At 49.5% G+C, this 20,822-nt stretch overlaps 1 protein-coding gene across 1 annotated transcript; it reads left to right on the top strand.

Annotated features, from left to right (window-relative positions):
- Positions 1-1,459: 1,459 nt before the first annotated feature.
- RAD51D (RAD51 paralog D) lies at positions 1,460-20,375 on the top strand. The gene is made up of 10 exons (XM_067717200.1): positions 1,460-1,718; positions 2,020-2,081; positions 2,278-2,396; positions 9,128-9,209; positions 9,452-9,586; positions 10,073-10,168; positions 13,326-13,416; positions 13,541-13,611; positions 15,978-16,142; positions 16,315-20,375. Exons 1-10 carry the CDS (start codon positions 1,637-1,639, stop codon positions 16,396-16,398), a joined length of 987 nt encoding a protein of 328 aa, XP_067573301.1. The 5' UTR covers positions 1,460-1,636; the 3' UTR covers positions 16,399-20,375.
- The last annotated feature ends 447 nt before the right edge of the window (positions 20,376-20,822 follow it).

Below are 20,822 nucleotides of genomic sequence, written 5' to 3'. Positions count from 1 at the left end.
GCTGCTGCTGCCCAGGGCCAATGTCAGGAGTGGATAGAGTCAAGGAAGAGACTACAACACCCCTTGGGCTAAGGCTCTGTGGTTACAGCAGCCCTGCCCTTCTCTGAAAATCTCAGAATGCTCACCACCGGTGCCCTTCGGACCTGCCCTAGGAAGGAGGAGATTGATGGTGATACAAAGGCACCTGGGCATGGAGGGAGGCAGGCAGTACTGGACTGGGCCTCTGGGAGTGGGGAACTTTGTCTATAGAATCCTGAGACTCTATATCCAGAAATCCTAGGCAGCAAACCCACTTCGTCCAGTTGTGTAGGCACAGGGAAATCCCAGATGGTTCATGAGGTTCATAGCTCACATACACCCAGGTTTTACTGCTGGAATTCTAAATTCTGCCACACCCTCACCCCAAGCGTCATCATGTGTTGAGTGACAACGGTGGGTGCTGCAGAGTCATACAGAAATGGGCCAGACGTTGTGTTGTTTCTTTTTCTCAAGGAAACCATGTCACAGTAGGGGGACTTCCCTGGTGGTCCAGTGGCTAAGACTCTATGTTCCCAATGCAGGGGGCCCAGGTTCAATCCCTGATCAGGGAACTAGATCCCACATGCCTCAATGAAGATCCTGCGTGCAGCAACTAAGACCCGGTGCAGCCTAAATATAAAATAAATAAATAAATAATTTAAAAAAATTAAAAAAAAACATGTCATAGTAGGAAAACATACTTCGGGGGATGGGGACGGGGGCGCTGTTAAAACAGCACTAGCTTTGACCTACATGTGGTTTTGTCTACTCTAAGTCCAGCTCTGCCGTTACAGTCTGTGAAACCTTTGGCAAATGACTTCACCTCTTTGCACCTCAGTTTCCTCATCTGTAAAACAGGAATAAACATAGCACCTACCTTACTGGATTGTGAGGAGATAACCCTGTAAAGTTGTTTTCTTTCTTCCAGAGGATGAGGTCAAGCAAAGGACATTTAAAAATACCAAATTGTGTGTGTGTGTGTGTGTGTGTGTGTGTGTGTGTGTGTGTTCTATATACTCAGGGTTTTTGTTGTCTTTCATTTACAAATTCTTTTATTTGGAAAATAGAGAAGCAGATGCCCTCTCTGTACTCTGCTGCTTTTTAGCACCCATCAAACGATCGGTAATTATCTGATTTATTTTATTTCCTCTTTCCTGTCTTCCCTCACTAACAAGTACGTCCCTGAGCGTAGGGATGGTCCGTCCGATCGAACGTTCTGGCCCAGTGTTCAGAACAGAAGGCTGCACCTGGGAGGTCTGCAGGGAGGCGAGATCGGGTAGAAGGCAGAGACGCATGCGGGCGCAGGGTGGCAGATCTGGGCGCGGTGGCCTCGGCGCAGGGGAGCCAGCTCCGTGCCGCCCGCGCAGTCTCCGCCCCAACCGCCCGGCTCGCGCATCCGGCCCGTGGCCAGCAGGTGGCGCCGCAGGCCGGGCCCTGGAGCCTGGAAGCCGGAAGCTGCGGCGCGGTCCGGGCGGGAGGACTGTGGGTGCCGGCGTCCCCGCAGGCTCCGCACCCTCCGCGCCGCCTCCGCTTCCCGCCTCTCTCTCGCCTCCCGCGCTGGTCCAGAAAGGGCCCCACGGATGTCCCCGGGACGAGCGGCCCCGGGCCCCCAGGGAACATGGGCGTGCTCCGGGCCGGACTGTGCCCGGGTCTCACCCAGGACATGGTCCAGCTTCTGCGGAGCCGCGGGATCAAGACAGGTGATCGCAGGCGTGCGCCAGTGCGGGCCACGTGGCCGGGCCCAGCGCGGAGGCCGGCCCCGGCCCTGGCACCCCCGGGAGTGGGGGGCCCCTCCCCCCCTCCTCTGCCCACAGCCTCCTTGAGAGCCCGGGAAGGTGGGAGCGAGCTAGCCACGCCCCAGGAAGGGTAGAATCCCCACTGTGTGCCAGGCACCACGCCAGGTCCTGCGGCTCAGCTAGTCGACGTAGGCGAGGAAAAGTCAAGTGAGCGACGCCCCCGAGCCTCCTTCCTGCCCACCAACCCCACGTGTTTTGTTTTCAGTGGTGGACCTGGTTTCAGCAGACCTGGAGGAAGTAGCCCAGAAATGTGGCTTGTCTTATAAGGTGAGCTGACAATCTCCGCTCCAAACCTGGATGTCTCTAAATGCCCATCCCTGAGCAGAGGGTTCCCAGAGATTGATAAGGGGGCCGTATGAGACCCTGGGGGCCTCCTCCGTTGGCGGGTCACTGCCGAGTACTCTGGGCTGCTTCGGGTCGGAGCGCCCCGGCCCTCTCCTGAGTTTCCCCGCCCCTTCCGCAGGCCCTGGTTGCCCTGAGGCGGGTGCTGCTGGCTCAGTTCTCAGCTTTCCCCTTCAATGGCGCTGATCTCTACGAGGAGCTGAAGACCTCCACTGCCATCCTGTCCACCGGCATTGCAAGGTTTGTGTGGGTACTTGGGGGAAAAGGTGAGAGGCGGGCTTTTGATACTTGTGTCTAGGGAGAGCAGGCTTTTTCAAACAGTGGTGAGGATGTTCAGGACTTCGAGTTCTCTTAAGCTATAACAGGGTTTCTCCAACTCTCAACTTTTGGGGATGCGGAATTATTTGGGGGGGGCTGTCTTGCACTTATAGTAGGATGTTTGGCAGCATCCCTGGTCTCTATCCACTAGAAGCCGGGTAGCACCTCCCTTCCCATGTCTGACAATCAAAAATGTCTCCAGCTGTGACCAAATGACCCCCCCCACCCCAGGGTGGCAAAATTACCGCTGGTTGAGAACCACTGTCCTATAACACAAGATGTCAGTATTTCATTATTATTTAGCAGATCAGAGCAACTCTTCTCTGCCCCTACCCCCTCTTTCCCTTATGGATGGGGCAAGAGAGAGCATGGCAGGACTAACATTGACTGAGTGCCTACTACATACCAGCCACTGACACATAGTAGGTTATATAATAGGTTGTATAATCTCTTCAGTGACCCTGTGAGTTAGTGATTTTTTTTTTCTTTTTTTAAAATTTATTTATTTTTGGCTGTGTTGGGCCTTCGTTGCTGGGTGTGGGCTTTCTCTAGTTGTGGAGAGTGGGCGCTACTCTTTGTTACGGTGCGCGGGCTTCTCATTGCGGTGGCTTCTCTTGTTGCAGAGCACGGGCTCTAGGCGCGCGGGCTTCAGTAATTGTGGCACGTGGGCTCAGTAGTTGTGGCTCGTGGGTTGTAGAGCGCAGGCTCAGTAGTTGTGGCACATGGGCTTAGTTGCTGCATGGCATGTGGGATCTTCCTGGACCAGGGCTCAAACCTGTGTCCCCTGCATTGGCAGGTGGAATCTTAACCACTGAGCCACCAGGGAAGCCCGAGTTAGTGATTATTAACCCCACTTGAGTTTAGCCCAAGAGGAGTAAGGGGCAGAGGTGGGGCTCCAGCCCTGGGGCACTTGATCCAGAACTTGGTTCATTCCCCGTACTCTGCAGCAGGAGGGAATGAGAGTAGTTATCTTCTGCCATGTTGTGTGGAGAGAGAAAGAGTTGGAAGAAAACAGGCGGCTTCTGGACAAGGAAGTCTGACCTCATTCTTGGCCTGTTTGTGCAGAATTTGATAAAGAACTCTGCCACCACAAAGGTCTTTGGATTGGTTTGGCCCTCCCTGTTTCCATAACACATTCTCTTGGCAAGGTTCATAGAGCACAGTGCTTGTTTTCCCCAGGTTGGGGGTTCAGTTCTGTCATTCATCAAGAACTGGCCGAGTGCCTACGGGTTCCAGGTAAGTGCAGATGATACGGGTACGGGTGAGGCGAGGCACTTAAGAACCCATTGGGTAGAGAAGGCAGGTAAACACAAGAGAGAGGTGTGAGCATGCGGGGAGGCAGCATAAGGAGGGGGTGATTGGAAATTCCCTGGCTCTCACTGCCAGGGGCCCGGGTTTGATCCCTGGTTGGGGAGCTAGGATCCCGCAAGCTGCATGGTGTGGCAAAAAAAAAAAAAAAGAAAAAAGAAAAATGAGGGGGTGATTAACAAGGAGCAGCCTTGGCCTTTGGGAGCTTATAAAACCAGCATTATACAGAGGAAGCAGTCAGGTGATAAACTGGCAAGATGGCAGCCACGGTGAGTCACTGCAGGGGAGATCAGAGAGATTCAGGAAGGCTCTATGCAGGAGGCGGGCCTTGGGCAGTGAGGAACGGATGGGCCTTCTCTGAGTATTCCGGCACCGTTACTCCAGGTATGTCGTTTCATTTATCTTCACAATCACAATGAGTGCGTTGCAATGAAAATCATCATCCTGTAGATGAAGAAACTGGGACTCAGGTTAAGTGACTTGCTCAAGATCCCACAGCTAGGGAATTCCCTGGGGGTCCAGTGGTTAGGACTCTGCACTTCCACTGCAGGGGGCACAGGTTTGATCCCTGGTTAGGGAACCAAGATCCTGCAAGTTGTATGGCGAGGCCCAAAAAAAAAAAGATACCTCAGCTAGTAAGTGGCAGACCAGACCCTTGACGTCACACCTGTCAGGCTCCTAAGCATAAGAACCCACCTCTAACGCATCTGCCCTATTGCCTCCTCCAGGCAGGAGGCTGTATTGTGAAAGTAGAGTTACAGGCATAGGGTGGAGGTGGGCAGGGTGGATGGGGCTGGGGAGCCTGGCAGGAGAGAGGCCCAGGAGGATATGGCAGGGGAGGGTGTGTGAGCCAATGTAGGGCAGGGGATGGCAGGAGGCACGCTGAAGAAATGTGATAAGCCTTCCTGCCAGGGGGAATATAGATGTGAAGAATCAAAGACGACCCAGTAGGTTTCTAGCCATCCTCACAGTGTTCTTTGGACCCTTGATGGATGTAACTCTAACACGGGAGGGGAGGGGAGTTCTGTAGTCAACAACTCGGGAAATGCTGGTTAACCCAAATGAAGCAGGTTTCCCTGCTGTAGGCTTTCTCACAGCTTGTAATGCTGGCGGACACCGTGGATCTTTACGAGGGCAAGAAAGCATGTAGCGTGCCTTGGAAGAAGCCATACTATCTGGGGAGATGGGTGGTTCCCTGAAGGCCAGAGCTGTGTCTTGTTCATCTCTGCCTCTTCCTCGTTTTAGAAAAGGGCCTTCAGGAAATGTGACACATACAGGCGATGTTTGAATGAATGGCTGAAAGAATGACTAAAAGCCAGTTCAGAGGGAAAGGTGGAGGATAAATCCCAGAAATCATTTGTGTTCAAAACACGTGGTAAGACCCAGTTGTACTTCTGCTCCACAAGGCAGGCGGAGGAAGAGGGGTGGTCTGTCCATGTTGATGAGCAGAGATGATTGGTAGGGAGGTCCATCAGGAGACGTGGAATGGAAACAGGTAAGAAGTCTGCTGGGAGGTGGATCTGGGAATTCCTTATGGAGACTGATCCTCACAGCCAAGAATGAGGTTGATTCTTTTTTTTTTTTTTTAATAAATTTATTTATTTATTTATTTGTGGCTGCATTGGGTCTTCGTTGCTGTGCATGGGCTTTCTCTAGTAGCGGCGAGCAGGGGCTACTCTTCATTGCAGTGTGCAGGCTTCTCATTGTGGTGGCTTCTCTTGTTGCAAAGCACAGGCTCTAGGCGTGCAGGCTTCAGTAGTTGTGGCACGTGGGCTCAGTAGTTGTGGCTCGCAGGCTCTAGAGCACAGGCTCAGTAGTTGTGGTACACGGGCTTGGTTGCTCCGCGGCATGTAGGATCTTCCCGGACCAGGGCTCGAACCCGTGTCCCCTGCATTGGCAGGCGGATTCTCAACCACTGCACCACGAGGGAAGTCCCAGGGTTGATTCTTGACTGGAGAGTTAAGACCAGTGGTTTCACCCAGGCTGCATGTTAGAATCGTTTGGGAAGCTTAAGAAATATTCATGCCTGGGTCTCACCTTTAGAAATTCTGACTTCATTGCTCTAGGCCAGTGGTTCCCAAACTTTTCTGCTCGGTAGAATTACCTGGGAATTTTTTTTTTTTTAATTCCAAAGCCCTATTCTGCGCCCCTAAACACACACACCAATTGAATCACATTCTCCGGGGCTGGAACACAAGCATCAGTGTTTTTTGAAGTTCCCAGGTGACTCCAGTGTGCAGACAAGTTTGGGAATCACTGATACAGGTCTCTTTTTTTAAAACTCCTGTGGTTATTTTAACATGCAGGCAGGACTGGGAAACACTAGTCCAGCCTAATGGTGTTCAGATTTCAACATGTATCCTTGTTGAGACTCAGATGTGGTCCTCGCCCTAAGAGTTTCTGATTCAGTAGGTCCGGGGTGGGGCCTGAGAATTTGCATTTCTAATCAATTCCCAGGTGATGCTGATGCTGCAGGTCTGGGGACCACTCTGGGAGAACCACTGCTATAATGGGACTGGGGGTTCTCTGATCTCAGTGGGAGGAACGGGATCCAGCAGTGGCAGAGGCTGGATGCTCTTTAACAAGGTGCTTATTACACAGAGACAAGGTGAGCACAGTTATCCCAGAAGCCGCAGGGCCGGAATGGTAACCAGAGCGTTTTGACCAGCAGGGCCCTGTGGTTATAATCATGGGAGCCTTGGAATTGAAAGAGATGGGGTGCTTAAGTGCTGCTTGGCGTATACAGAGGGGTCATGGGAGGTCTTCAAGGACCATCACAAAGGGCTGGAGCCCATGGGTGATTACAGGGTTGGGACAGGGTTGCACGTGGCCAGGACATGGAGGTGTTAGTGTAGGCTGTGATGAGAAGGAGGTGAAATTTCAGCCCATAGGTTGGGCAGGATACGTTGTTTTTCCCTTGCTGCTTTCAATAATTTTTCTTTGTCTTTAATTTTTGCCAATTTGATTACGATATGTCTCAGCGTGTTTCTCCTTGGGTTTATCCTGTATGGGACTCGCTGCGCTTCCTGGACTTGGGTGGCTATTTCCTTTCCCATGTTAGGAAAGTTTTCGACTATAATCTCTTCAGATATTTTCTCGGGTCCTTTCTCTCTCTCTTCTCCTTCTGGGACCCCTATAATGCAAATGTTGTTGCGTTTAATGTTGTCCCAGAGGTCTCTTAGGCTGTCTTCATTTCTTTTCATTCTTTTTTCTTTAGTCTGTTCCGCAGCAGTGAATTCCACCATTCTGTCTTCCAGGTTACTTATCCGTTCTTCTGCCTCAGTTATTCTGCTATTGATTCCTTCTAGTGTAGTTTTCATTTCAGTTATTGTATTGTTCATCTGTTTGTTTGTTCTTTAATTCTTCCAGGTCTTTGTTAAACATTTCTTGCATCTTCTCGATCTTTGCCTCCGTTCTTTTTCCGAGGTCCTGGATCATCTTCACTGTCATTATTCTGAATTCTTTTTCTGGAAGGTTGCCTATCTCCACTTCATTTAATTGTTTTTCTGAGGTTTTATCTTGTTTCTTCATCTGGTACATAGCCCTCTGCCTTTTCATCTTGTCTATCTTTCTGTGAATGTGGTTTTTGTTCCACAGGCTGCAGGATTGTAGTTCTTCTTGCTTCTGCTGTCTGCTCTCTCGGTTGGGCAGGATATGGGGTGTGGGTAGTGACCTGTTTCCTGGTGGTTTAGGGACAGAAACTGGATTAGGATTGGTCATGACTTGAATTTATCTCAAGGCTTCCACAGCCAGAGTGTTGATAACATAGGAACCTTCTATCACTCATTTCTCTGGAAACATTTATTGTGCATCTCCTATGTTTCAGCCACTGTGCCAGTTCTGGGGTGAACAAGGCCCAGTCCTTGCCCCAGGGTGCTCTGGGCCAAAAACTTTTGCTCTGAAAGAGGATGAAAAGACAAGCGATAGAATGGGGAAAATAGGGCTTCCCTGATGGTGCAGTGGTTGAGAGTCCGCCTGCTGATGCAGGGTACACAGTTTCGTGCCCCAGTCCGGGAAGATCCCACATGCCGCGAAGCGGCTGGGCCTGTGAGCCATGGCCTCTGAGCCTGCGCGTCCGGAGCCTGTGCTCCGCAACGGGAGAGGCCACAACAGTGAGAGGCCCGCGTACCACACACACACACAAAAAGAATGGTGATAACTCCAAATGCTAGTAGGGTGTGGAGAAACTGGATTACCTCATACATTGCTGGTGGGAAAGTAAAATAGCATAGGCACTCTGGAAAACAAGTTAGTAGTTTCTTGTGAAATTAATATGCACTTACTGTACAACCCAACAGTTGTATTCTGGGGCATCTATTCCAGAGAAATAAAAACTTAGGTTTACAGAAAAACCTGTATGCAAATGTTCATAGCCGTTTTATTCATAATTTCCTCCAACTGGAAACAGCTAAAATGTCCTTCAATAGGTGAATGGTTAAACAAACTTGGTCCATCCATACCATGGAATACTACTCTGCAGTAAAAAAGAACAAACTATCGACACATGTGACAACTTGGATCTCAAGGGAATGATGCTGAGTGAGAAAAGCCAATCACAAAGGTTACATATTGTGTGATTCTGTGTACATAATATTCTTGAAATAACGTAACAATAGAGATGGAGAACAGATTAATCGGTTGCCAGGGGCTAGGGATTAGGGTTGGATGGAAGGGGAGTGGCTATAAAAGGGTGGCACAAGGGAGCCTTGCAGCAATGGAAATGTTCTGTATCTTGATTGTGGTGGTTACATAAACCCATGCATGTGATGAAATGGCATAGACTTATACACACAGACACACACGGAAATAATGGTGGTGAATCTGAATAAGCTCTGTGGATTGCACCAGTGTCAATTTGCAATGTTATAGTGTAGTACAATACATCTTATAGTGAAAGATGCTACCATTAGGGGAAACTAGGTAAAGGGTACATGGGACCTCCCTGTACATTGTTTTTTGCAACTTCCTGTGAATCTATAATTATTTCAAAGTTTTAGAAAATGACAAATTATGGGAAATGCTATCAAGGAAACCCAGAAGGGGCTGAGATGGAGAATGAGAGGACCATTGGATGGGGTGGCAAAGAGACCTCTGTGGAGAAGTGATCACCCAGAGTGATCTATAAGCTGAGAGTGAAAGGATGAGGGGCCAGAGGAGGAACATTTAGCCGTGCCAGCTTTCCCCAAAGGAAACTACCAGGAGAAGCCTCCTGGCCAGAGATGTTAGAGTATCTCTGGACAGAACAGTGCCTGGAAGGGATGTCTTGCTTTTTTTCCTGGTTCCTACTCCCTTCCCTTCCCTCGAATCCCCTCAGTTGATTCTCTTGCCTCCTCTTCTGCCATCAGCCTGGACAAACTGCTGGACGCTGGTCTCTATACTGGAGAAGTGACTGAAATCGTAGGAGGCCCAGGTAGCGGCAAAACCCAGGTACACGTGCGTCCAGCAGCCAGGACGGTTGGGGGAGGTGGGTGCATAGCCCAGGATCCCTGAGGAAGTTTCTGCCAGTGTGCTTGTGATTCAGAGATTAGAAGAGAGAAGATAGGTGGTGAGGAGTGGGGCTTGGACTGGGCCCATTTGTGTCTCTGGGATCTGGACAAGATTTGGTGGGAGCACCCATGCTGGGCCCTCCTTGAGGGCTCAAGTTCACCCAGTGCCCCATCTCTACTCAGGTATGTCTTCGTGTGGCTGCAAACGTGGCCCATGGCCTGCAGCAGAACGTCCTATACATCGATTCCACTGGAGGGCTCACAGCTTCCCGCATTCTCCAGCTACTTCAGGCCAGAACCCCAGAGGAGGAGGAGCAGGTAAAGAGCAGGAGGGTTGGGTTCCTTTGAGGTTCCGACACTGTAAGTAAGACCCCGTTATCCAATGTGGCAAGAATTTTGGTCATTTGTGTGAATAGATACTTCTGGCTTTGAAACTTGCTGTTCTACTAATACTTTCTGTTCTGCAAGCCTCCCCATTATGACATCATCCCACCCCTGCCATACCCTAACTCAGGGCTGCCATACACCCAGTATCTGTGTTTCTCTCCCATTTCTTGCCCACGGAAGACACACTAATCAGTCCTATCCCTCCTTCCCACGGAGCTCTGACTTGGCTTTGCAGCTCAGCACCAGGCAGCCACCTTGGTGAGAACTGGCCCATCATACAAAGCCCATTTGCCATCCTGGACCTGAGTCCTTCTGTCTAAGTGCCTCTTCCTGCTCAGCCTCAAAATCCCTCTTCATCTTGCGCGACCCCCTGCTCCTTTTCTCCAAAGCTCTCCCTTCTATCTCCTACCTCTTCAGGCGGGAGCTCTCCAGAGGATCCAGGTGGTGCGTGCGTTTGACATCTTCCAGATGTTGGATGTGCTGCAGGACCTGCGAGGCGCTGTGTCCCAGCAGGTGAGCCTGCTCTTCCGCCCCTCCCTGCTCCCCCCAGCTGGCCAGTGCTGTCTGCATGTGGGCAGGTGTCCTACTACGGACTCTGCTTGGAAACGCAGATGTGCAATCTGGTGACTCTAGCTGTGTCTGCCGCTCCCAGGATGGGATTTCTGGATGCTTAATTCATTCCTGAGTGCCTCCTCGTTTACATGCCCATCTTCCCCAGTAAACCGTAAGCCCCTTCCTTGAGTGCAAGGATCATGTCATATTCATCTCTGCATTCCAACGCCGGATCCGTTAAGATTACTTTCAGAGGCAAGTAGTAGAATCTATCTGACAGACACTTGAACCTTGAGGACTTTTAATTATCTCACATGAGTCTGGAGGTTGGCAAGTCCATAATGTCAGGGCTGTAGGTTGGTGTGCCTGGTTCTCTTGCTCTTCCCCCTCATGATTGCAAAGTGGCTGCTATGGCTCAAAGCATCATGTCTTCACACATCCATATTACATCCATATTCAGGTCAGTGAGAGATAGATGCCTCTTTTCTGTACCTCTTCCCTTTTATAAGGGAAGAGAAATCTTCCTCTGGAACCCCCCAGTATGCTTCCCTGTTCCCATTACATCTAATTGACCAAAACTGAGCTATGTGTTTGTCCTAGACCAGGGGTTGGGCCCACCTTCCCTGATGTCAGGAGATTTCTTCCCAGTACTTGAACACATTCAGAGTCCTGTTAACAAGGAAGAGGGGTTTGGAATGGCATTTGGGTTGGTACCCTGCTACACCTGATAGGTGCTTAGACAGGATTTGGTGCACTGATTTATACACTCTTAGATTTGGGAGACACCTTACAGAGGATAGTTTAATTCATCTTAAACTTTATCTCTCACCCCAAAGCATAACATGTTCCCATGGGCATACCCAGGGTTGTATATAAAGTAAAGCATTTTTACAAACTTTAGAACATACAATAGTTGAACAAATACTTGTCATAGGAATCGTAGCAGGCTATGACACCCCCATGTGTTGAGACATGAAGTCATGTAGTTCTGACCTAATCCAACCCTCTTGTTTCTAGAGATGAGGAGAGTGACGGCCAGAGACATTCAGTCAGTTGCCCAAAGTCACTGCATATTTAGGATAAGAACAAAGCTTATAACCCAAATCTCTCAATTCTCAGGTCAAAAGACGGTATTTTTTACTGTAGGGCCATTAGCTGGTATATATTTCTATTATTGCACAGCAAGTTACTACAAACTTAGTGACTTAAAACAACACATATTTATTGCCTCACAGTTTCTGTAGGTCAGGAGTCTGGGCACAGCTTAGCCTGGTCCCCTACTTAAGGTCTCTTTAGGCCGTGATCAAGGTGGCAGCTGGGCTGTGTTCTTATCTGGAGGCTCAACTGGGGAAGAACCACTTACAAGTTCATTCAGGTTTTTGGCAGAATTCATTTCCTAGAAGCTTCAGTTCCTTGCTGGCAGCTGGTTGCTGGCAGAAGCCACCTTCAATTCTTTGAGGCTGCCCACTCTTCCTGACATGTGGCCCTTTGCATAGGCAGTTCACAGCATAGCCACTTGCTTTTTCAAGACAACACAAGAGTAAGAGCAAAACGCAACATACCATCTTACATAACATAATGTAATCACGGGGTGGCAGCCCATTCCCTTTGCCGTATAATGTAGCCTAATCAAGAGAGTGACATCCAGGGAATTCCCTGACGGTCCAGTGGTTAGGACTTTGCACTTTCACTTCCAAGGGCCTGGGTTCAATCCCTGGTCGGGGACTAAGATCCCACAAGCCACGCAGTGCGGCCAAAAAAAGAGTGACATCCTAACACCTTTGACATTTGACTAGTAAGAAAGCAAGTCATGGGACTCCCCCAGGGTCAAGGGGAAGGGATCATAGAGGACTCAAACACCTAGAGGTGGGGATCGTGAGGTCTGTCTGCCACAGATACCTGATAGCCCCATTGTTAAAAGCGGCAAACGGCTTATTGTCCCATTTTGGCCAGAGATTTCAACCTGCTCTCCCAGAGAGTAAGGAAGGGCTAAGCTGATCTCTCTCTTTTCTGCCAGCGTCCCTTAGACAGCCAGTGACTGGCCAAGAGTCAATAACTGGGATGTGAAGGGGGAGACATGCAAAAGACAGACAAGATAAGCTGAATATCCAGGACTTGGCCAACATGAGATGAAAAAAACCAGTTATGGAAACAGAATTGGCAAATGGGTTCGATATAAGGAATAAGGGAGAAGAGAAGGGAAGCTTCAAGGACAAGAAACATTTTAGGTCCAAGAAACTAGGAGGATGTTTCCTAGTTTCCTGGTTTTAGCAGGTGGCTGTCTATATAGTCTATATTTGGAAACTTTTTTTTTTTTTGGCTGTGTTGGGTCTTTGTTTCTGTGCATGGGCTTTCTCTAGTTGTGGTGAGAGGGGGCTACTCTTCATTGAGGTGCACAGGCTTCTCATTGCGGTGGCTTCTCTTGTCATGGAGAACAGGCTCTAGGCACGTGGGCTTCAGTAGTTGTGGCACGTGGTCTCAGTAGTTGTGGCTCGCAGGCTCAGTAGTTGTGGCACACGGGCTTATTTGCTCTGCGGCATGTGGGATTTTTCCGGACCAGGGCTCAAACCCATGTCCCCTGCATCAGCAGGCAGATTCCTAACCCCTGCGCCATGAAGGAAGCCCCAGGAACCTTTTTAGATATGGAAGATTAGGCCCTAGAGGCACAATCTGGAAAGAGACTGAAGTAAAGAGAAGGCTGACCTCTTCAGCAAAGGAAGTTAGGAACTTGGGGCGTAAGCAGGAGAAGGAAAAGAGAGCCTGACAAGATGATGGGGGACTGGCCACAAGGAGAAAGATTCTACTAAGAAAATTCCTGACCAGGGGACCACAGGATCTGAGCAGGGATTTCTCAAATTTAATTATTTTAGGGTGTCTGTGATGTGCTGTGATTTAAACTCTCTCTTTCCACCCAATTCTTCAGTAAAATCTGTTATACATACAAATGGGGGTGGGAAAAAAAAGACATTTCTGAAATTCCATCATACATGCCCAGCTGTATTTGGGGTGGGGGAGGTTATTTCTTACCAGTTTCTGGAAGAGGAGCAGACTTGTCTGGTAGTGGTCGCCCCCTAGAGGCCACCTGGTTCATGGCGCCTGCTTCCCATCAACCCCACAGGTGAGCAGTTCTTCAGGGACTCTGAAGGTGGTGGTTGTGGACTCGGTCACTGCGGTGGTCGCCCCACTTCTGGGAGGTCAGCAGAGGGAAGGTGAGTGGTGTGGCAGAGCCCAGGGTTGGGGTCTTGATCTTGCCTCCCGGTTCTGGAGTCCTGTCTCCGGCCAGCCTGGTCCCCGATGCCCTGCTGCCCACCCTCTCTGCTTTTTCTTCCCCAGGCTTGGCCTTGATGATGCAGCTGGCCCGAGAGCTGAAGACTCTGGCCCGGGACCTCAGCGTGGCACTGGTGGTGAGGAAGTGGACTTGGCTAGCCATCCTTGCCTTACCTCTGGTCCCTGGGCTTCACCAAGTGGGGAGATATTCTTTCTAGTTACAGTTCTTTATTTCCCTTAAAGAGCAGCTTCTGAACCCCCAAAGTGGCCCTTTGGGAAAGGACCATAGCCCAACTTCCCTGGGTCATCTAGAGCACCAGACTGGGAGGGGATCGGACCTTAAATAGCCAAGGGATCAGGGACAGTCTTGTTTTTCTTTTTACTTTCTTTAAGTCAGTTTTATTGAGGTATAATTCATACAGAGTAACCTTCTCCTTGTTTGAAGTTTGATACAGTCATCTCCAGCCTTGTTACCCCACCGCAATCAAGATACAGAATATTTCTGTCACCCCAGAAAGATCCTCCGGCCCCAGACAACCACTGATCTGGTTTCTGTCCCAATAGTTTTGCCTTTTCCAGAGCTTCATAGAAAGGGATCTTTTGGCTTTTAAAGTAACTTTTTCTGCTTATGGAGTAGGTTTTTAAAAGTCTGCATGCTTCTCATGAAAGAGGGTAAAAAATAGTTAAATATGAGTCAAATTTGTAATCGATCTCCACATCCACAGAAACCATATTAATATTTTTATATACCTCCGTAGAATCTTTTTTCTCTGCATATATACATATACTTTTAACCAACTTTCCAACTAAACTGTAATCTTGTTAAAAAAAAAAACACACACACACCACCATTTCCCATGTCTTTTAATAGATTCTTTAAGAATGCCAGTTTTAGCAGCTATGTATTATTTTGTTTAATACCTATGTTACAGGGGTGAGGAAACCTTTCCTCTAAAGGACCAGGCAGTAAATACAGTTTGCCTTCCCTATCCGTGGGTTCTGCATCCGTGGATTCAACCAACTGTGGATTTGAGCTGTAGTTGGTTGAATCTGTGGATGCAGAACCCGCAGATACAAAGGGCCAACTATACTACACCATCTTATTTTATTTATTTATTTATTGGGCTGTGCTACGAGGCATGTGGGATCTTAGTTCCTTGACCAGGAATCGAACCTGTACCCCCTGTAGTGGAAGGGCAGAGTCTTAACCACTGGACCACCAAGAAGTCCCTACTCTATTTTAACTAAAACTACAGTGAACCTGGAATGGAGAGAAATATCCTTGAAATGATCACTCCTCCTGAAGTAGTCACCTTGCTATGAGTTAGGCAGATTAAATTCAGTTGAAATTTTGAAATCTAAAACAAAAAAAACAGAAAAAACACTACAGTGAACATCCTTATACCTAAATCGCTTTACATATCTCATATTTCCTCAGACTCCTAAAAGTATAATCAGTGAGTCAGGGACAAACATATTTTTAAATGTCTACATATGACATTGCCAAGTTGCCGGGAAGGTTATAGTTTTTGTGCACCTACCAGCAGCATAAGGGGCTTTGTTCTTCTATTCTTTTGTTCTTTTTTTTTTTTGGCTGTGTTGGGTCTTGGTTCCTGCGCATGAGCTTTCTCTAGTTGCAGCAAGCAGGGGCTGCTCTTTTATGTGGTGTGTGGGCTTCTCTTGCTGTGGAGCATGGGCTCTAGGCACGTGGGCTTCAGTAGTTGCAGCACGTGGGCTCAGTAGTTGTGGCCTATGGGCCCTAGAGCGCAGGCTCAGTAGTTGTGGCGCTTGGGCTTAGTTGCTCCACGGCATGTGGGATCTTCCCGGACCAGGGAGTGAACCCATGTCCCCCTGCATTGGCAGGCGGATTCCTAACCGCTGCGCCGCCAGGGAAGTCCCTTCTTCTGTTCTTATACTGGGTCCCAAGGCCTCCCTCTCCAGACTGTAGGATGTATGTGAGCACCTGCTGTGTGCCAGGCTCTGGCTTAGGCAGCAGGGATTCAATGATGAACAAGCCACACCTCTGCCCAGGGGTGGGGTGGGGAGCAGGGGTTAACCTCAAGAGGATGCACTGAGGTTGGCATTGCTTACCTGAGACTAGCCTGGGCAGAGTAGAGCTGACCGGCCTTCCAAAACCCCTCCCATGTATACACACAGATGCACACCCTGACACAAAGGGGTGGGTGCACGTGGTCTCAGGATGCCCGATTGCTGCGTTGGGGTTGTAGTGGGCCTAAGCGGACAGCACTGCTTTTCCCAGACACATGCCCCGTTACCTTTTATTGGAATCAAGCCTGGAACGTTGTGGTTTAGTGGCAAGAGCTCTGCACAAGTCAGGAGTCCAGGGTTCTGATTCCAGACCGTTGATAAATTATGGAAGCTTGGGGAAGTTGTTTCCTTGTACTAGGCCTCAGCTTTCCCATCTATAAAATGAAGCCATAGGAGCAGATGTCGTCTGTACCAGCATTACAGATCTATAAGCCTTTGATTCTTTTTGCCGCAGGTGACCAATCACATGACCCGAGACAGGGACAGCGGGCAGCTCAAACCTGCCCTGGGACGCTCCTGGAGCTTTGTGCCCAGCACCCGGCTTCTCCTGGACACCGGCCAAGGTGCAGGAGCATCAGGCAGCTGGCGCATGGCATGTCTGACCAAATCTCCCCGTCTGGTGAGCCAGCCCCAGGGGAAAGCCAGGAATCTGGGCCCTTGAGGGTGGCTTCTGTGCCCACAGATAGTTCCTCATCGAGGAACTTCTGGATACTGAGACCCAGCAGCCAAAGAGGCTACCCACTTGGGCTGCTCAACTGAAAAACTCACCTTCCCCTCCTGTCTTGTTCCAGCCAACAGGTTTCCAGGAGATGGTGGACATTGGGACCTGGGGGACTCCAGTGCAGAGCCCAACATTACAGGGAGATCACATGTGACTTGCTGTTGATTGGGACAAACCCTCCCACCATGGGAAATGGTGGCTGCATAGAAGCTCTTGGGCTGGGCAGACATCTTAGTCCTTAGCTCCTCTCTCTGGAAACACAGTGTTACTGGCTAGAGAGGATGCTACTGTGGAAGGACCCAGAAATTCATGCCGGTACCAGGTTTTCCTCCCTTGTGTCTACCACGTATGTTTCCAGCAGGTGTTGAGTTCAGTGTCTTGGGCATCTCTGAAGAGGCATGCTGGTGCCTGGACAGATAACCCTGTGCATCGCCGTACTGCACTCCATCCTAACACAGTGACCGAGTCTGAGGCCTCTAGCTTGACTTTGCTTCCCTTCTTCTTCTTTTTGTTTTTCCATCTGTAAGATGGGGCTCCCTTTCTTTTAACTCTCTCTTTGAGTTACCGGGTGGAATTAACCTTGTAAGTGCAAAACTCTTTATCTAGGTCCTGATATTAAAAACATACAAAGGAAATTCTCTGAGCCCCAGAGCCATCCATTTTCCCCCCAGAAGGTGGTTTTTCAGTTTCCCCTAGTGAGGCCTCAAAGAATGGTTATTCCTCTTTCCCTCTTGCCCATTTGGTTTCACAAACCTGCATGCATCACCATGACCAGGTGAGACCGGGAGCTCACTGCAGTCCCAGGAATATAATTTAACAGGAAGGGAAGATGTGACCTGGTCCCCGTGAATCCAGCCACTTGTTTAACGTGCGTGGTGCCCTGTGGGGCCCCTCCACAGTGTCGAGTAACCAGAGGTGCTGAACCATGGCCTTGCCCATAAACAGACAGAGGAGAATTTGCACAGTAAGTAGAGCCAACTGGGAAAATTGATGCTGGCATAAATAATACATGGTAAATCTAGTCCTTTATGTAGAAATTCATTGCCAGTGGCTCCAACATGCAATATAATTACCCCTCTCTTCCTGCCAGCTGTACCACAGCCTAGTGCCCTAGTGTATGAAATAACCCCCCTGTCTGTTATGGGCACTGTGGCCATCCCTCTTCAAGCTATAACTCTGGCTGGGTGGGGAGGAGGACACCAGGGAAGAGGAAATAAAAGACAAAGGAGAGAAATGATCAGGATTGTTCACTGACCACAATTTTTTTTTTTTTTTTTTTGCGGTACGTGGGCCTCTCACTGTTGTGGCCTCTCCCGTTGTAGAGCACAGGCTCGGGACGCGCAGGCTCAGCGGCCATGGCTCACAGGCCTAGCCTCTCTGCGGCATGTGGGATCTTCCCAGACCAGGGCACAAACCCGTGTCCCCTGCATCGGCAGGCGGACTCTCAACCACTGCGCCACCAGGGAAGCCCCACTGACCACAATTTTTAAAGGAAGGTTGCCTTTCTCAGTTTGAGAGCCTGTCATGTAATTAATTAGTTGCTTGGCTGCAGGAAGAGAGGTCAGAGTTACAGGCCGAAGACAAGACATTTAGAGGTGATGAACACAGCAGGGATAAAAGCAAGAAGCCTGGAGGACTGGGAACAAGTGGCAGACCAGCCCGAGGGTATCTGCCTGAGTAAGGACAGGCTTGGTAAGCTGCAGACTGGAGGAGGAACCCTGGCGCTGCTGCTTTCACAGGCTCCCAGGAGAAACGAATCTTCAGCATCCTTACACCAGGAGCGTTTGGCGCATAATTGCAACCGTAGTAGGAAACAAAACGTTAAGCTGGGACTGGCACCTCCCTGTCACTTGTACCATTTGGGCATCCTGAGCCCACGCAGACATCACCAATCAATCAAGCATTCTTTTTGGCAGAGCTCAGAGTCCTTTGCAGTTTTAGTTTTTCTCCACACAGCACTCCAGGTATCCACAAGCAGTCAGTTGGAACTGGCGTTCAAGGTGGAGGCTGGTTACCATCTCTGCCCCAGGCAGATCTTCCATATGTCCCATATATGGTGTTGCGTGCTTGGTCCTTGACTCAGGACCCTACAATAGTGTGGTTTGAGAGGGCTGTAAAGATCATAGGCCCCATCTTGTCATTTAACAGAGAAGGAAACTGAGGCCCAAAGAGGAGAAATGACAGTCCCAGTGGCAGAACAGGGGCTGGAACCCAGGACTCTCGATTCCTCAGCCAGGACTCTGTGTCCATGTTGCCTTTAGTTTCCAATCGGCACAGTTCTGTCCTCAGTGGGGACTTCTTCCAGCCACAGAGCCTCACCGAGGTAGCCTCTCTGGCCACAGGAAGGCGCTCCATTCATTGCTGCTGCAGACCACCCCGTGACATTTCTGCAGGACTTTGCCCCTCACAGCTCGCTTCCTCCTTGGCCTTGCTCTCAGACGGGGGCTTCACCTCATCCTCACGCTGAGCCCACACACTCCGCTCCAGGCCAGCCACCCTGCGAGGCTCCCCTAACAGGCCTGGGGCCAGGCTGACCCTCCTGCCCATGTGCCTTTTGCTCCCTTTGCTTACGTGTCTGCCTCCGCCCAGCCCTGACTGCATCGGTGCACACCGATGCACACCCAGACATCCTCCCTTTTTTATGCCTCAGCTGGGGTCTAGATAGACATCACAATCCTCCTGTACCACTCAGACTTGTCTTATTGTCTGCCCATGAGCCCAAGATCCCCTTGAAGGGCTCCCACGTTCATTTTTCTTTTGCTCTTTCCACAGTATGGGAGCTCGGTAATTGTTAGATATACAAATGGGTGGGGTTTAAAGCATTTTAAAGATGGCAGAGGAGAAACGCAGGAATGTTTTTCATATGATCTAGTCATTGAGGTCCCCCCAGAGTGTCTTTTTACATATCCTTCTACAGAGGACTGTTGAATGTCGTTGGTCTGATATTACACAACGTTGATGTTGAGTCCCTACTATGTATGTGCTAGCACTTCATGGCTTTTGTTAGGCACGTGACTCCCAAAGACTCTCAGGCTCAGGTCCATGTATCACTGTGGCTGCTGTCCACTGCAAGTAATGAAACCTGGCTGAAAGAGGCTTAAACAATAACATTTGTTATCTCTAGTAACACGACGTCCAAGGTTGGCTCATTTGGCAGCTCATCAAGTGGCGTAGGCCCTTTCCATCTTTCTGCTCTGCTCTCCTTTTGTGTTGGTTTTGTCTTTAAGCTCGTTCTCATCAAAGCAGTCATTCTGGGCTTCCCTGATGACACAGTGGTTAAGAATCCGCCTGCCAATGCAGGGGACACGGGTTCAAGCCCTGGTCCGGGAAGATCCCACATGCCGCTGAGCAACAAAGCCTGTGCGCCACAACGACTGAGCCTGTGCTCTAGGGCCCACGAGCCACAACTACTGAGCCTGTGCGCCTAGAGCCTGTGCTCCGTGACAAGAGAAGCCACCGCAGTGAGAAGCCTGCTCACCGCAACGAAGAGTAGCCCCTGCTTGCTGCAACTAGAGAAAGCCTGCGCACAGCAATGAAGACCCAACGCAGCCAAAAATAAAAATGAATAAATTTATTTAAAAAAAAAAAGAAAATGGGGATGCTACTAGAAAGGAGGGAGTGTGTGTGGAGGAGTTGGACGTTGGGTGGGCAACCACTAGTATCTGCCAAAGTCCAGGAGGCAAGTGTATCAAGGCTCACATGTGCTTAGGCCCTTTGTCCCCATCTCGTTTAGACCTTCAGAAAGCCTTCCATCCTCCAGACAGTAAATGGGAGTTCAGTGAGGTTATGGACATAAAGCTAATAAGTGAGCAGCACCAGAATGCAAACTTGAATCTGTCTGATTCCAAACCCTACTTCTTTCCATCCTTATGCTGCCTTCGGCTGTGACTATGTGAATGTTTCAGTTAAATTTCTCTTTGTATTTTGCCCCGATAGCAACCAAGGCTACCCATCCCAACCTCTTTTTATCTTTGTTCACCGTAAAAGCTGGATCAGAGATCTACTTTCTCAGCTCTTTCCGATTTCCCGTAGGGAAGTTAGGAGAGAATGACAAACACTCAAAGAAGGGAGATATTGTTGGTAATAAGGTGAACCGAGGTTTGGGGGAAAATAAAGCTGAATGAAAAACAACAGGGTCTATGTGTGCCTGAGATGGGAGCCAGCAGGAGGTAAGTGATTTATTTTATTTTATTTTTTGGCACAGCATGCAGCATCTTAGTTCCCCGACCAGGGATCAAACCTGTGTCCCCCTGCAGGGGAAGTGCGGAGTCTTAACCACTGGACCGGGGCGGGGTGGGGGGGATGTCCCAGGAGGTAAGGGATTTAGATGCACATCCCAACTAGGTTTTACTGTGCTCTGGCATGGAGTTGCACTGGGGAGAGTTAAAACTGTCCAGTTGCTGGGGATGGGCATTGGAGAAGGCTCTGTGATGCTTGGAGCTTAAATTAGAGCTAGGTAGATTATTCATCCAAGCTTACCCTCAAAAAGATGTTTCTCTCATGTTTTCCTCTCTTATTTCACTGGCTAGACTAACTTCCGGTGCTAAGTTGAATAGAAGCAACAATAGCCATCCTCCT

The sequence above is a fragment of the Pseudorca crassidens genome, chromosome 19 (assembly GCF_039906515.1).
Source record: "Pseudorca crassidens isolate mPseCra1 chromosome 19, mPseCra1.hap1, whole genome shotgun sequence".
In the NCBI taxonomy this organism is placed as follows: domain Eukaryota; kingdom Metazoa; phylum Chordata; class Mammalia; order Artiodactyla; family Delphinidae; genus Pseudorca; species Pseudorca crassidens.
The sequence above is the reverse complement of the archived record's forward strand: the minus strand, read 5'-3'. Positions and strand labels throughout refer to the sequence as shown.

Bases quoted from the DNA above. Each gene is read 5' to 3' on its own strand.
- RAD51D (XM_067717200.1), top strand. From the start codon at position 1,637: ATGGGCGTGCTCCGGGCCGGACTGTGCCCGGGTCTCACCCAGGACATG. The intron at 10,169-13,325 runs GTGAGCCTGCTC...TCAACCCCACAG, and splicing joins GAGGCGCTGTGTCCCAGCAG to GTGAGCAGTTCTTCAGGGAC. The intron at 13,417-13,540 runs GTGAGTGGTGTG...TTTCTTCCCCAG, and splicing joins GGGAGGTCAGCAGAGGGAAG to GCTTGGCCTTGATGATGCAG.